Genomic DNA, 16,717 nt, shown 5'->3' with positions numbered 1-16,717 from the left:
GTGTTTGAGCCGAACCAGTTACCAGTACGTCCCTAGTAGGACAACAGGACGATGCCATGTGCTATGGACCTAACGATGCCTCCCATGCAACTCTGCAGCCTCAAGTCACACTTCCGAGGTAAAAAACTACAGAGTGTTAGTTCCCACCTACAAGATGTCTGATTTCTCTGGTTGCCGTGAGACTCCCTCCAATGCCAACACCGAGCCATCTTTCTTTACCAGCTTGTTCAGTCGCCCAGTGTCTCCCCCTTATGTCTGCCCTCCCCCCTTCATGCTGCCCCCCCACTTAATGCTGCCCCCCCTTAATGGCTTGCCTCCCCAGCACACCACAGCATTGACCAGGGTCAAATGACTGACTGGTAGAACCTCCTTATGATCTTACTGCAGACTGGCTGAATGACCGCCGCCTCCTCAGGAATAGAGCCCACTCTGGCCTTACGATACATCTCTGGTGTTGGCTGACCTGTCCGTTTGTTGGCTACGTGTTACCCCCCCAGTACTTATTCTCTGACCACCTTCCCCATTGACCCCTTCAATGGGAGACTGGTGTTATGGTTTGTTTATATCTCCTGCAAATCCCCACCACCTCCTTGGTCTTTGCGGTGTTGTGCTGCAGATGGTTGAGCCTGCACCATCGCATCTTTGCATATGCTGCACAAAGTCTCTCCTGATAATATCAGTAACCACCACTGTCATCCAAATGTGTCTACACTGAACGTGATTTTGACCTTGTTGTCCTTATGCTTGACATTCTGGATCCAAACCTTGTGAATGTGTTGATATGGTATTGTATATTCCATAACCTTACCCCCCCTCCAACCCACCGCTGGGGACCATGTTGGTCGAGCTTTATCACAAGAGCACGGGCCAAACGTGGCCCGCTTGCCCCAAAATGGTGCCCTTGTTTTGAGTGTCTGTTGGTGGGATTACTGTGTCACATCCCTTGGTTCAGTGACATATTAGTTCATTGTGATGATTTGGCAAAAAAAAAGGAAACTGAACTCACTTCATGGTTTTCCCCCATGGCTGTGGAATGAGGTGTTACGGCCTTGGTAACAATGGTAAACTGAGAGCTCAACCCACTGTGAAAGAGGAGCTGCAGCAATCATCACTCTGTCTGGAGGTTGAAACGATCGAGCATCGGACCAGTAGGGCAGGAACCAAAAACATCCCACCCCCCCCCACCCGCACACACACACACACACACACACACGCAACCAAAAGCAGAGCATTGTGCATACACAACCTGAAACTTGCAAGTCGGACACCGCAAAGTACACCTAAAAGTATTATGGGTTGTAGAGTCACTGACCTCGTGTTGTAATCACATTTTTGTAATGAGTAATTTACCTTTTAAAATATTTGAACTTCCCCAGCCGTCATACTGGTCCCTCCCTCACTAACAGCAATTTACATTAACTTCGGGAGACGGGCTGTTTTCCTGTTTATGTTTAATCACCATCTAGTCCTTAACATCTTTTCATACTGTTTATTGGATGTTGCCGCCTGAAATTCCTCCTGATGTCCCCCTTTTCAGCCAGATTTTGTTTTGTTTTTGGGTTGAGGCTCTAAACCTGCGGCTGATTTCTGAGACTATGGTTGCTGGTCCTCAGACCTCTGCAGGGTCAAATCGACAGCTAGCTCTATCTGGTCCCATCTGAGTACTATGTTTGCCTGGTCCTCAGATCTCTGCAGGGTAAACCTGACAGCTAGCTGACTATCTGTCCAATCTGGGACTATGGTTTCCTGGTCCTCAGGCTCTGCAGGGTAAATCCAGACAGCTAGCTAGACTCCCTCTGTCGCAATCTGAGGCTATGGTTACCTGTTTCCTCGATCTCTGCATGTAAATCCAGACAGCTAGCTATACTATATCTGTCCCTCTGGGACTATGGTTACCTGGTCCTCAGTCTCTGCGTGTAATCCAGACAGCTAAGCTAACTATCTGTCCCCAATCTGAGGACTATGGTTACCTGGTCTCAATCTCGCAGGGTACATCCAGAAGCAGCTAACTCGCTGTCCAATCGGAGTCTCTGTTGACGACTAAACTACTTCTGAATGTGCACATGTTCCCCCAAAACAACTTTCTTCGATACATTAATAGCAGCGGCACCGTGGCTCCGTCCGGAGCTTAGCCCCCGCCCACAATGATTCTGATTTGTTTAAAGACATTCGATACCAGAGCAGTTTTCCTCCCATCCATGAAAGGATGGGTGGACAAGTCAGAGGTTATCAATAGAACATTTACCCTTGTTTGTCTTCCCTTCGACTGCAATTTGTGGTTGTTCCTGGGTTGAATTTCCCACATTTTGTGTCCATATTTTTCTACACTTTTTCTCCACCGTTTTTGTCACTTTTTACTATTTTTATTTATTAATGTTTTGTCACTTTTAGTAAAATTTCTTGTGCACCTTTCTGATTTTTTTCGGTCCCTTGTTTAGCGTTAACAAAATATTTTTTGTGGATTTTTTCTAACATTTGGTCACTTTTTTTGCAACGTTCTTTTCTGATATAGAAGTTTTGGTAACCAGTCACATTTGACCCCGAGGACAACACGAGGGTTAAGACCCTTACTATTATATCTCAAACTGAAAAGCTACGACTTATCAGTTGCATTTTTGGTGACATGACAGTAACGAACATGTAATAGCATCATATACGGCATTTGTATCGTATTCAAACAAATTGTCCAAAAAACTAACGAGGATTTTTCCCAACAACGCTCCTCACACGGTACATTAATCATCAGTTCACTACTTTTATTGGATTTGGGAGTTTTATTTGTGAATTTTTTAGGATTTTGGAAAAAAAAAAAATTGAAAAAAAATATTAAAGAATTTGGGGAAAATACCCAAGGAAATGTCAAAAGACTCCGAAAGAGACGACGCTGACGTTGATAAACTGTTTTAATTTTACATTCTGACTCAGAAACATTAGAAGACAACACGAGGGTCACAGAGACAAAGCCTAACGCCCCCCCCCCCCCCCCAAGACAAATGGTCAATGGGGTTTTTCTAGGCGCTAACCCAAAACACACACCACACCACACACACGCCACCTCACACAGAGACACACTCACACCGAGAACACACACACACCACACACTCACACACCAACAGAACACACTCACACAGACACACACACACACACATCACACAGACACACTCACCAGAGACACACACACACACAACCTCACACACTCACACAGAGACACACCACACACACTCACACAACACACACTCACACAACACCCACACACACCTCACACCACTCACAGACACACACTCACACAGAGACACACACACCCACACACACTCACACAATCACACAAGCACACTCACACAGAGACACCACAGACACACACACACACGCACATGCACATAACCACACTCACAAACTCACACAGAAACATCCACAAACACACACACTCACACACTCTCTCTCTCACACACAAACACACACCTACATCTATCTATTGACACGCTGATTCGGTAAATCCATTTAAATGGATTTAAAGCTCTGCCGGGTGATCCCCATCTCTCCATCTCTCCATCTCTCCATCTCTCCATCTCTCCTCATCATGAAGTATAAAGCGACTGTGACATGTCTCCCCGCGGGCTGACCAATGGCAGGCCCCGCCCCTTGTGATGTCACAGGGGTATAAAGCCCCCCGCCGCCCGGCTGCCCCTCTGAGCAGAGTCAGCGTTCCCAGCCTGGAAGCCTCAGCTGGTGGAACCGCTGTCCGGACGAAGAACAGAACTACAGCGCTCACTGTGGTTCTGCTCTCTGGCGTCGGCGTTCCTTCGAGGCTCCACTTTCCTCCTTTTGGATTTCTTGACTAAATCGGATAAAGAGATTTGGGGTTTTTCCCCGAAGAGCGCCCGACTCCGGGCATCCCGGGCATCCTTGTGCAGACAAGTAAGTCTCCTCTTTCTTAAGGTAAGGTGTGACTGTGGTTGACGGGCGGCGGATCGATGCCCACTCCTTCCCCACCCTGACCTCCACACACACCAGACTCCATTCAGTTTTTAGCTGTTTTAAGACCGTTTTAAGACCGTTTTAAGACCGTTTTAAGACCGTTTTAAGACCGTTTCGGCAGCGTTTAGCTGGTTTTCCGTGCTCCGTGCTGAAGGTTATAACGGGACGTCCCAGAATAGCCCTGAGAGCATCGGGCTGGACTCTCAGCCGGCGGCCCATGGCTTTTTAAGGGAATCAGCAGCGGGGGCTATCAGTTGCCCCTCCAGCTATGTGCCACATGGTGCTTGTCAATCAAACCGAGGTGTGTGCTGGGGGGTTGTTATTTTTAGCATTTGGTGTCCTGCCTTAGATAACCCCCCCCCCCCCACCCCACCCCTCCCTCTCATCACATTACACAGAGCTCTGTTGGGTAGAAGCTTCTCTCGGGGGGAAGCTTTTATTTTGGAGGGGGGGGGGACACCTGTTGCCCCGTTGTTAGGGGGTATTTTTAGCTTGGTGGGTGCAGGGACTCGGGCTCAACAAAAATATAAATTCTTAACTATTATTATTAAGATTCCTTTATTATTAAGGGGAAATTACAATTTACACTCTGTTTAGTTATTACACACACTGAACTACACACACTGAACCACACACACTGAACCACACACACTGAACCACACACACTGAACTACACACACTGAACTACACACACTGAACTACACACACTGAACTACACACACTGAACTACACACACATGCTCAGCACTATACGTGCATTATTGGAGAGACGTCAGAGTGGGGTTAAATATACATTACAGGGCTGTAGTCAAGACCACCTTAGTCGAGTCCAAGTCCAGGACTAGTCGAGTCCAAGTCAAGTCCAAGACCAGGACTAGTCAAGTCCAAGACAAGGACTAGTGGAGTCCGAGTCCAGACCGAATCCAGGACAGAATAAAGGTCTTATGCCTGACAGTATCAAGACAATCATTTTGGGTTTAACTTTCCCTCCAATATTAATATCAACATCATAAAGACACCTGGACTCGGTCAAGACCAAAAGCCCAAAAGCCATATCTGGCAAGACCAGAGACCGAGTATGAGACAAGTCCGAGTCCAAATACTACTGTGTACGAGACAAGTCCGAGACCAAATACTAGTGAGTATGAAACAAGTCCAAGACCAAATACTAGCGTGTATGAGACAAGTCCGAGACCAAATACCAGCGTGTATGAGACAAGTCCGAGACCAAATACTAGCAAGTATGACCCAAGTCCAGGACCAAATACTAGCAAGTATGAGCCAAGTCCAGGACCAAATACTAGCAAGTATGAGCCAAGTCCGAGACCAAATACTAGTGAGTACGAGACAAGTCCAAGACAAAATACTAGCGTGTATGAGACAAGTCCAGGACCAAATACTAGCGAGTATGAGACAAGTCCAGGACCAAATACTAGCGAGTATGAGACGAGTTCGGGTCCATAGCAGTCTGGACTCGAGTACTACAGCCCTGTACATACACGTTTGGGGATTAATTTGCATATTTAACGGGACATAGTCTCGTTTTGAAGGGACACTGCTAAGGGTCGAGTGTCCGCGACTTACAGGGAACAGGGACGCTGGTTTACTTTGGTTCTGTTTTTGCTGTTGATGTGAACAAACTACACGATTAATCTAGGAATTAAAAACAAAATCACGTTGTGATGCTTTATTAGAAAAAGGACTTTTTGTTTTGAGACAATCAAGACATTTGAGACTTGAGATTTGATTTAAACCGACTTGGGGCCATTAGGCCTCGTTGGACTATAATTAGCTTTATTGACCCAGGTTGGTTTGGTTTGGATCGTCTTCTCTAATTGGCCCTGGTTTTTTCCTACTTGGCCCTATTTGTCCCTGGTTGATTCCTATTTGGCCCTATTTGGCCCTGCTTGATTCTATTTGGCCCTAATTGGCCCTGCTTGTTTCCTATTTGGCTCTAATTGGTCCTGCTTGATTCCTATTTGGCCCTATTTGGCCCTGGTTGATTCCTATTTGGCCCTAATTGGCCCTGGTTGATTCCTATTTGGCCCTAATTGGCCCTGCTTGTTTCCTATTTGGCTCTAATTGGTCCTGCTTGTTTCCTATTTGGCCCTAACGGGCCCTGCTTGTTTCCTATTTGGCTCTAACTAGCCCTGTTTGATTCCTATTTGGCCCTATATGGCCCTGGTTGTTTCCTATTTGGCCCTAATTGGCCCTGCTTGTTTTCTATTTGGCTCTAATTGGTCCTGCTTGTTTCCTAGTTGGCCCAAATGGGCCCTGCTTGTTTCCTATTTGGCCCTAATGGGTCCTGGTTTTTTCCTATTTGGCACTGGTTGTTTCCTATTTGGCCCTGGTTGATTCCTATTTGGCCTTAATTGGCCCTGGTTGTTTCCTATTTGGCCCTGGTTGTTTCCTTTTTGGCCCTGGTTGATTCCTATTTGGCCTTAATTGGCTCTGGTTTTTTCCTATTTGTCCCTAATTGGCCCTGGTTGTTTCCTATTTGTCCCTAATTGGCCCTGATTGTTTCCTATTTAGCCCTGATTCTGTCTGGGCTAGTTTTATCTCCAGAGTGAGACATCTCACTAGTTTTATCTCCAGAGTGAGACATCTCACTAGTTTTATCTCCAGAGTGAGACATCTCCCTTCTATCCTATCTTTGTTGGGAGCTGCACATGCTCAGTAGCTCGGTAGATCTGTATAGTAGATCCATCAGCTGATAACTCTTTCTCCAGCTTTGGTCAGTCCAGGATCAGCTGGGAGACTTCTTCTAGACCAGGGACACAACAGGGACAGGAAGTAGAACAGGGACAGGATTTAGAACAGGGACTGGAAGTAGAACAGGGACAGGAAGTAGAACAGGGACAGGAAGTACTTCTTTTGTCGTGTTTCTGTCTCCATTTAGTCTCCTCTTTGTTGCCTGTTTGTCTCCATTGTGTTACCTTTTTGTCTCAATTTTGTCTCCATTTTGTTGTGTTTTGTCTCCATTTTGTTACTTTTTTGTCGCCTTTCTGTCTCCATTTTGTCTCCCTGCTGTGATTTGGGGGGACCCTGCTCTGATTTTGGGGGGCCTGCTGTGATTTGGGGGGGGGGTGGGGTGCTGATTTTGGGGGATCTGCTCTGAGTTTGGGGTTGCTGTGATTTGGGGGGGCCTGCTGTGATTTGGGGGCCTGCTGTGATTGGGGTCCTGCTGTGATTTGGGGGACCCTGCTGTGATTTGGGGGGACCTGCTGTGATTTGGGGACCCTGCTGTGATTTGGGGGTCCTGCTGTGATTTGGGGGCCTGCTGTATTTGGGGGGTCCTGCTGTGATTTGGGGGGACCCTGCTGTGATTTGGGGGTCCTGCTGTGATTTGGGGGGACCTTAACTGCAACAGCTGCTACATCACTCCCATCCTGGTTAGTACAGGTTATAAAACGCCTCTGATTGGTCGGGACATCCTGCAGGGACGCAGTTCATTCCAACCCTTCATAATGTGTTTTATCGTACAGTTTTTAGTTTTAATGTTCATTTGTTATTCCTAATATCCGAATATTCAAATATTCCTAATATCCTAATATTGTAATATTCCTAATATCACATCCAGCAGTCTGTTCATTAGTCAAACATCAGATGAGTTATGGCCTCGCTACTTAATAATCTACATATTAGATTTAGATGAAGGTGTGGAAGTTGTGTGGGTATATGTGTGTTCCTGTGTGTGTGTGTGTGTGTGTGTGTGTGTGTGTGTGTGTGTGTGTGTTGTTTTTGTCAAGCCCCCGTCAGGTGTGTTAACAGGTATTTTAATCTGTGGAGGATCCTTAGACACCACAGAGTCTGGACCCCCCCAGGGACACTAAAATAAACCTGAGGGGGAGGGTGTGTATTTGAGTATTTGAGTCTTGTTCTGTGAAGAACTCCTTAAGTTAAGGAGAGTTAGGGGGGGGGGGGGGCGGTTTGGAAAAGAAGAACGGGATGGTGTTCAGGAACCGCGTCAGTAGGGACACGGTCCCGGTCTCCTGGGTGAAAGGGTTAGACCCTGACCTCCCCCCACCCCCAACTCCCTAAGTGGATATCCGGTCTTTCATCCTACTCCCACGTCACTCGGAATGTTCGGAATGTTCGGAATGTTCGGAATGTTCGGAATTTTCACCGCATCCACCACAGAATGCGTGAACATTCCGGAATTTTCAGATTGCGCTGGCAACAGTTTGTGATCATTTGATGGAATTCTTTGAGACCAGGCTGCCTGATCAGGTCTCTCCAGGACCCCAGCACCCCCCCACACCCCCCTCAAACCTAGACATTAACGGGACACTCTGTGACCCCGTCTGTTCCTACTGGTTGATGGAAACTAAACTCTCTCTCTTCTCTCTTGGGGTTGTGTGTCTGTTTGTTTGTGTGTGTGTGTGGTGTGGTGTGTGTGTGTGTGTGTGTGTTGTCTGTGTGTGGTGTGTGTGGTCTGTGTGTGTGGTGTGTGTGTGTGCTGTGTCTGTGGTGTCTGTGTCTGTGTGTGTGTGTCGTGTGGTGTGTGTGTGTGTGTGTGTGTGTCTGTGCTGTGTGTGTGGTGTGTGTGTCTGTGTGTTGTGTGTGCAGGGTGCCGACCAACATGTCCCACAGGCGCCGACGTTCACGCAGCCGCTGCGAGCGTCGTGGCACTAGAGGGTAGTGCCGCGACGTTCCAGGCTCAAGTTAGTGGTAAGACACGTGTGTGTGTGTGTGTCTGTTGTGTGGTGTGTGTGTGTGTGTAATTTGATCTGGTCCTGCAGGTTCCGTGGTATCCACGTGTGTAATGTGTGTATAGTGTGTATGTGGTGTATCTCCAGTGTGTATTGTGTGTATTTTGTGTATTGTGTGAATTGTGTGTAACGTGTGATCCTGGTTCTCGTGGTCCTGCAGGGTCCAGTGTGTAATGTGTGTCTTGTGTGTATGTGTAATGTTTTATCTCCAGTGTGTATTGTGTGTATTGTGTGATCTGGTTCTGTGTCCTGCAGGTCCAGTGTATTGTGTAACGGTTTGTTCCTGGCCTGCAGGGTCCCCGGTCCCCGAGGTGAGCTGGTTCCGTGATGGTCAGGTTCTTTCCTCCGCCGCGTTGCCCGGCGTTACGATCTCGTTCAGCGACGGCCGCGCTGCTCTGACGATCGCCGCGGTAACAGCAGCGCACAGTGGGAGGTTCTCCGTCAGGGCGACCAACGGGGGGGGGCAGGCCACCAGCACCGCCGAGCTGCTGGTCACAGGTCAGACCCACAACACACACACACACAGACACACAACATCAGACACACAACAACAGACACACAACACCAGACACACACCCACACAACACACACAACGACCAGACACACAATACCAGACACACAACCACAACACACACCAACACACAAACACACACACAACACACACCAAGACACAGACACCCCAACCAACACACACCACGACACACAACAGACACACCACACCACACGCCAAGCTGCTGGTCACAGGTCAACCCACACACAACACACAGCAAACAACACACAGACACACAACACACAGAGACACACACAGACACACAACATCAGACACACAACAACAGACACACAACACCAACAACACAACACACACAACAGACACAGACACACAATACCAGCACAGCCAAGCTGCTGGTCACAGGTCAGACACACAACATCACAGAGACGCACAACAGACACATGCAGACACACAACAACAGACACACACAGACACACACAAACATGACTATATCTGGGATCTTATGTCCCTCCAGTGGACACGCCCCCCCCGAACATGTCCCCCTGACTATATGTTTGTCCTTTGTCCCTCCGGCAGACACAGTCCCCCCTGAGTCATGTCCCCTGACTATATCTGTATCCTTGTTCCCTCCAGTGGACACGCCCCCCCACGAGACATGTCCCCTGACTATATCTGTATCCTTATGTCCCTCCAGTGGACACGCCCCCCCACGAGACATTCCCCTGACTATTCTGTATCCTTATGTCCTCCAGGACACGCCCCCCCCACGAGACATGTCCCCTGACTATATGTGTGTCCTTGTGTCCCCCCAGTGACACGCCCCCCCGAGACATGTCCCCTGACTATGTGTGTGTCCTTGTGTCCCCCCAGCGGAGACGGCCCCCCCCAGCTTCTCCCAGCGGCTGCAGAGCGCCGCGGTGCGCCAGGGCAGCCAGGTGAAGCTGGACGTGCGCGTGTCGGGGATCCCGGCGCCCACCGTGAGGTTCTTCAGGGAGGGGGCCGAGATCCAGAGCTCGGCGGACTTCAGGATCCTGCAGGACGGAGACCTGTACAGCCTGCTGATCGCCGAGGCCTTCCCAGAGGATTCTGGGAATTATTCTGTCACTGCCAGCAACAGCAGCGGGCGCGCCACCTCCACCTGCGAGCTGCTGGTGCAAGGTGAGAACCTTAAAGTGTGAAGGGGGGCGTCAGCTCCAGGTTTGGTTACTTCATGCTCCGTTTAGAGGATTGTCGGGACGGTTTGGGCTGATTCTTTTGTTTTTAACATAGATTTATTTTTTTACATTTATTTTACTTTTGTTTACATTTATATGAGTTTTTTTTTTTTAATTTTTAAAAAAGTTTTCTTTAGATTTTTTTGACTTTTTTTGGATTTATGTGACTTTTTTTTTACATATATTTGATTATTTTTTTACATTTATTTGAAGTTTTTCTTCCTTTTTCATCCTTCATCCTCCCTTTATTCAGTTTCTTTTTTCCAATTTTTGATGCTTGCTTAAAACTAACTGTTTTTGTCGTTGACGTTCATTTCAACGTTTACGACTCCCCCCCCACCCAACTGCCCCGGCTTTGAATACATTTTTTCTTCTTTTTTTTAAACTCTGACGGCCCTAGCGTAACCAGCTTTTCATTACCAGCCCCCCCCCCGAGTTAAACGAGCTGGTGTGTGTTCCTGCTGTAGGTGAAGAGGCCGTACCAACGAAGAAGACTAAGACCGTTGTCTCCACCTCCCAGATGACCGCCTCCCAGACCACAGTGCAGAGGGTGAGACACAGACAACGCTATGTATACACTGTGTATATATATATGTGTGTGTGTGTGTGTGTGTGTGTGTGTGTGTGTGTGTGTGTGTGTGTGTGTGTGTGTAGGTAGGTGTGTAGGTGTGTGTGTGTATGTGTGTGAGTGTATAAGTTTAGGTGTGTATGTGTGTGTTTATGAGGGTATGAGTGTAGGGGTGTGTGTGTGTGTGTGTTAGTGTATGAGTGTAGGGTTGCGTGTGTGTGTGTGTAATAAAGGTTTTCAATTTCATTCATAAATTCCCTCGACTGAGTGGAGTTCATGGCGTCTGAATGACAAGTCAAAAAGTTGTTATGGTTGTTGCCGATGGCGACGGGCCCCCGGCGTCTCACCCTTGTTGCCGATGGCGACGGGTCCCCCGGCGTCTCACTCTGCGCTCTTGTCCCCGTTAGAAGGTGGAGGCGAGCTTCCAGTCCAGCACCATGATGGAGATGCACGTGGAAGGGGGGGCCATGACTCAGCATCTGGCTCACAAAACCCCCCCGCGGGTCCCCCCCAAGCCCACCTCCCGGTCCCCCCCCTCCCTGGTCTCCAAGGTGACGGGTGCACGCCAGCAGTCGCCCTCACCTGTCCGCCACGTGAAGGGCCCGTCCCCCGCGCCCGTCAGGTACGTCACACACTCCTCATCTCTGCTACACACAGGCTGGTGTTAGAAGGTGTGTGGATGAGAGTGTGTGTGTGTGAGAGTGTGTGTATGTAAATGTAAATGTGCTGTATTTATAAAGCGCTTTTCCAGTCTTAACAACTGCTCAAAGCGCTTTTACATCTACAGGAAACATTCACCATCACACACATTCATACACTGTGGCCGGGGCTGCAGTACAAGGTGCCACCTGCTCATCAGATACACATTCACACACATACACACTCCGATGCAGCACCGGGGGAAATTCGGGGTTCAGTGTCTTGCCCAAGGACACTTCGACAATGACTGCAGGGGCGGGGATCGAACCACCAACCTTCCGATTGGCAGGCAACCGCTCTACCACTGAGCCACAGCCGCCCCACATGTGTGTGTGTGTGTGTGAGAGAGAGTGTGTGTGTGTGTGTGTATGAGTGTGTGAGAGAGTGTGTGTGTGTGTGTGTGTGTGTGTGTGTGTGTGTGTGTGTGTGTGTGTGTGTACATCTCCATCTATTTAGATAATCAGTCATTTTTCATATATAAACAGCTGATCTTGTGTGAGTCAGCGTATTAAATGACATTAAGTTCTCTCCTCTTCAGCCAAGGATGATGATGATGATGATGATGATGTGTTTCTGAACTCCCTGATTTTACAGTGTGCGTTGTGTGTTGTGTGTTGTGTATCTGCAGACCTGTGTCACCCTCCAGCAGACTCTCCGTCTCCCCCATCAGACCCGTCAAGTCTCCCGTCATGACCAGGAAACAGGTGAGGACGTTCATCAAAGTGTGTGTCTGTGTGTGTGTCTGTGTGAGTGTGTCTGTCTTTGTGTATGTGTGTGTGTCTGTGTGTGTCTGTGTGAGTGTGTCTGTCTTTGTGTATGTGTGTCTGTGTGTGTGTGTCTGTGTGTATTAGAGTTTGTATAGAGCTCTGAATACAAAGAAGGAAAATCTTGCAACGCGATTTAAAAACCGGAAGAAACTGAGAAATCCCGATCCCCTTGAATGAGCATGTGGCTTCAACAGCTCCGTAGACCGGAGCTAGTCCACGACGGGCTTTAAAAATAAACAAAATCTTAACATCAATCTTAAAATGAACTGGGAGCCAGTGGAGAGGGGCAAGACCAGGGCCTATTTGAGCCTACGGGTACACATAAAGTCCCCTGATCCTGGTCCTTTCTCGTCCCCCCTGCAGCTGTCTGCGTCTGCAGAGGTCCTGCCGCCCTGGAAGCAGGCGGGCTACGCGTCTGAAGCCGTCTACGCCAGCATGACCGGCATGGCCACGGCGAGCAGCGGGACCGGCGTTGCCATGGCGAGCAGCATGACTGGCGTTGCCACGGCGACCAGTATGACCAGTATGAGCAGTGTGACCAGAGTGAGCAGCGCCAGCCAGCTCCAGGTGGAGAAGCACTGGGAGCAGCAGGTCACCGCCACCCGAGAGGTGAGGACGCCGGAGATAACGGGACGCTGCATGCACTCGCTCAGGCATCAGAATGCCAATAATATCACGATACACAGCTCAGAATACCAAAAATATCACAATACACAGCTCAGAATACCAAAAATATCACAATACACAGCTCAGAATACCAGTAGTATCATGATACATGGCTCAGAATACCAATAGTATCACGATATATGGCTCAGAATACCAATAATATCACGATATATGGGGTCAGGACACCAATAATATCACGATATCGAGCTCAGAATACCAATAATATCACGATATGTAGCTCAGAATGCCAGTAGTATCGCGGTATATGGCTCAGAATACCAATGATATCACGATATATAGCTCAGAATGCCAGTAATATTTCGATATATGTCTCAGAATACCAATGATATCACGGTATATGGCTCAGAACACCAATAATATCACGATTTATAGCTTGGAATGCCAGTAATATCACGATATATGGCTTGGAATACCGGAAATATCACGATATATAGCTCAGAATGCCAGTAATATCGCGATATATGGTTCGGAATACCAATAATATCAGGATATATCATTTCCTACGTACTTCCTTTCTTCTTTCCTTTCCTTCCTCCTTACATCCTTACATAAAGTCTAGAGCTGCATGATTATTCAACTATTACATTAATCTGTATAAACACAACAGTCTTTCCAACGTTGTTCGTCTGTAGATTTAACTTTTTATATAAGCTGCATGTTAGTCTGAGTGTGAACATTAAAGGTCCCATTACATGGTCTTTGGATGCTTTTATAGACCTTAGTGGTCCCTAAACTGGATCTGAAGTCTCTTATATAGACTAGTGGTCCTAATAGGATCTGAAGTCTCTTTATATAGACCTTAGTGGTCCCTAATACTGGATCTGAAGCTCTTTATATGACCTTAGTGGTCCCTAAAACTGTATATGAAGTCTCTTTATATAGACCTTAGTGGTCCCTAATACTGGATCTGAGTCTCTTTATATAGACTTAGTGGTCCCTAAAACTGTATCTGAAGTCTCTTTTTATAGACCTTAGTGGTCCCTAATACTGGATCTGAAGTCTCTTTATATAGACCTTAGTGTCCCTAATATGTATCGAAGTCTCTTTATATAGACCTTCGTGGTCCCTAATACTGTACTGAAGTCTCTTTTTATAGACCTAGTGGTCCTAATACTGGATCTGAAGTCTCTTTTATATAGACCTTAGTGGTCATAATACTGTTCTGAAGTGTCTTTATATAGACCTTAGTGGTCCCTCTAATACTGTATCTGAAGTTCTTATATAGACCTTAGTGGTCCCTAATACTGATCTGAAGTCTCTTTATATAGACCTTAGTGGTCCCTAATAGTATCTGAAGTCTCTTTATATAGACCTTGTGGTCCCTAAACTGTATCTGAGTCTCTTTATATAGACCTTAGGGTCCTAATAATGGATCTGAAGTCTCTTTTAGACTTAGTGGTCCTAATCGTATCTGAAGTCTCTTATATAGACCTTAGTGGTCCCTAATACTGTATATCTGAAGTCTTTATATAGACCTTAGTGGTCCCCAATACTGTATCTGAAGTCTCTTTATATAGACCTTAGGGTGGTCCCTAATACTGTATCTGAAGTTCTTTATATAGACCTTATGGTCCCTAATACTGTATCTGAAGTTCTTTATATAGACCTTAGTGGTCCCTAATAGTATTATGAAGATCTCTTTATATAGACCTTAGTGGTCCAAATCGTATCTGAAGTCTCTTTATATAGACCTTAGTGGTCCTAATACTGTATCTGAAGTTTCTATATAGACCTTAGTGGTCCCCTAATACTGATCTGAAGTCTCTTATAGACTAGTGGTCCCTAATACTGTATCTGAAGTCTCTTATATAGACCTTAGTGGTCCCTTATACTGTATCTGAAGTCCTTTATATAGACCTTAGTGGTCCTAATACTGTTCTCGAATCTCTATATAGACCTTAGGGTCCCTAATACGTATCTGAAGTCTCTTTATATAGACTAGTGGTCCTAATACTGTATCTGAAGTTCCTTTATATAGACCTTAGGGGCCCTAATACTGTATCTGAAGTCTCTTTTATATAGACCTTAGTGGTCCCTAATACTGGATCTGAAGTCTTTATATAGACCTTAGTGGTCCCCTATAACTGTATCTGAAGTCTCTATATAGACCTTAGTGGTCCTAATACTGTACGAAGTCTTAATAGACCTAGTGGTCCCTAATAATGTATCTGAAGTCTCTTATATAGACCTTAGTGGTCCCTAATACTGTATCTGAGTCTCTTTATATAGACCTATTGGTCCCTAATACTGGATCTGAAGTCTCTTTATTAGACCTTAGTGGTCCCTAATACTGTATCTGAAGTTCTTTATATAGACCTTAGTGGTCCCATAACTGGATCTGAAGTCTTTTATATAGACCTTAGTGGTCCCATAATCTGTATCTGAAGTGTCTTATATAGACCTTAGTGGTCCCCTATACTGTATCTGAAGTCTCTTTTATAGACCTAGTGGTCCTAATACTGTATCTGAGTCTCTTTATATAGACCTTAGTGGTCCCTAATACTGATTGAAGTTCTTTATTATAGACCTTAGGGTCCATAATACGTATCTGAAGTCTCTTATATATACCTTAGTGGTCCCTAATACTGTATCGAAGTCTCTTTATATAGACCTTAGTGGTCCTAATACTGATCTGAAGTCTCTTATAAGAACCTAGTGGTACACACCTAGATACGGATCTGGAAGCTCTGTATATAGACCTTAGTGGTCCCCTAATACTGGATCTGAAGTCTCTTTCATGCCATGGGCCCTTTAAAGTGGTTTTGTCATGTCCGGCTCGGCCTGTGTGTGTTGACGTGTCCATGTGCTGTGAATGCGTCAGGACGAGCATGTTTCCCAGGACCATAAGAGCGTTGCCGTGGCTACCGTGGTGGCGGCGGTGGATCAGGCTCGTGGCCGGGGGCCGTCTGAGGCCGGGGGGTCCGGAGACCAGGTAGAAGTCTCCAGAAACCTGCACGGTTCCTCCTTAATCCTGCTTGTGTGCATGTGTAAATGGATTGTTGCATTATTATTATTGTCATTTTTGCATTGTTATTGTTGCGTTGTTGCATTATTTGGGGTTGTGGGACGAGGATCTTGTCCCGAATGTCCTGCGGGGGACGTCCTGAGCTCTGTGTGCTGACCCTTGTGTCCCCAGGCCGAGGGCGGGGTCAAAGCCGAGGCGGTGGCCACGGTGGTGGCCGCCGTGGACCTGGCGCGGGTCCGCCGGCCCGTGCCCGGCGAGACCGTGGGCGCTGAAGACGGGGAGGCTGTGGAGGGGGAGATGAGGTCGCCGGGGGCAACAAGCGAGGAGAAACATGTCGTTGCTATGACAACGCTTCCTGTTGAAGCTCCGGCGGAGCAGCACAGAGTCGCCGTGGAAACCAAGGTCACAGGAGTTTTATAGCGGATGTGATTTGTGACAACAGAGACGCAAAGTCCCGACCTTCCCTGTGGACACCCTGGGACGTTATTTCATCATTCAGACCATGTGTAGACCCCATTCAGACCATGTTCAGACCATGTTCAGACCATGTGTAGACCCCATTCAGACCATGTTCAGTCCAGGTCCATGTTCGACCATTTCATACGTGTTTTACAGACCTA

General features: G+C 47.1%; 1 protein-coding gene across 1 annotated transcript in view; it reads left to right on the top strand.

Annotated features, from left to right (window-relative positions):
- The first annotated feature begins 7,922 nt into the window (after nt 1-7,922).
- Nucleotides 7,923-16,717, top strand: part of LOC116702471 (titin-like) — a 210,852-nt gene continuing 202,057 nt past the window's right edge. The window contains 12 exon segments of the mRNA XM_032536680.1: nt 7,923-7,970; nt 8,544-8,589; nt 8,592-8,645; nt 8,981-9,184; nt 10,068-10,355; nt 10,879-10,961; nt 11,387-11,601; nt 12,307-12,382; nt 12,809-13,054; nt 15,954-16,064; nt 16,269-16,499; nt 16,597-16,678. Coding sequence (XP_032392571.1) covers nt 7,923-7,970; nt 8,544-8,589; nt 8,592-8,645; nt 8,981-9,184; nt 10,068-10,355; nt 10,879-10,961; nt 11,387-11,601; nt 12,307-12,382; nt 12,809-13,054; nt 15,954-16,064; nt 16,269-16,499; nt 16,597-16,678 — 1,684 coding nt within the window.

The sequence above is a fragment of the Etheostoma spectabile genome, chromosome 2, assembly GCF_008692095.1.
Source record: "Etheostoma spectabile isolate EspeVRDwgs_2016 chromosome 2, UIUC_Espe_1.0, whole genome shotgun sequence".
Taxonomy (NCBI): Eukaryota; Metazoa; Chordata; class Actinopteri; order Perciformes; family Percidae; genus Etheostoma; species Etheostoma spectabile.
Note: the sequence above shows the minus strand (reverse complement) of the source record. Positions and strands in the feature narration are given on the sequence as shown.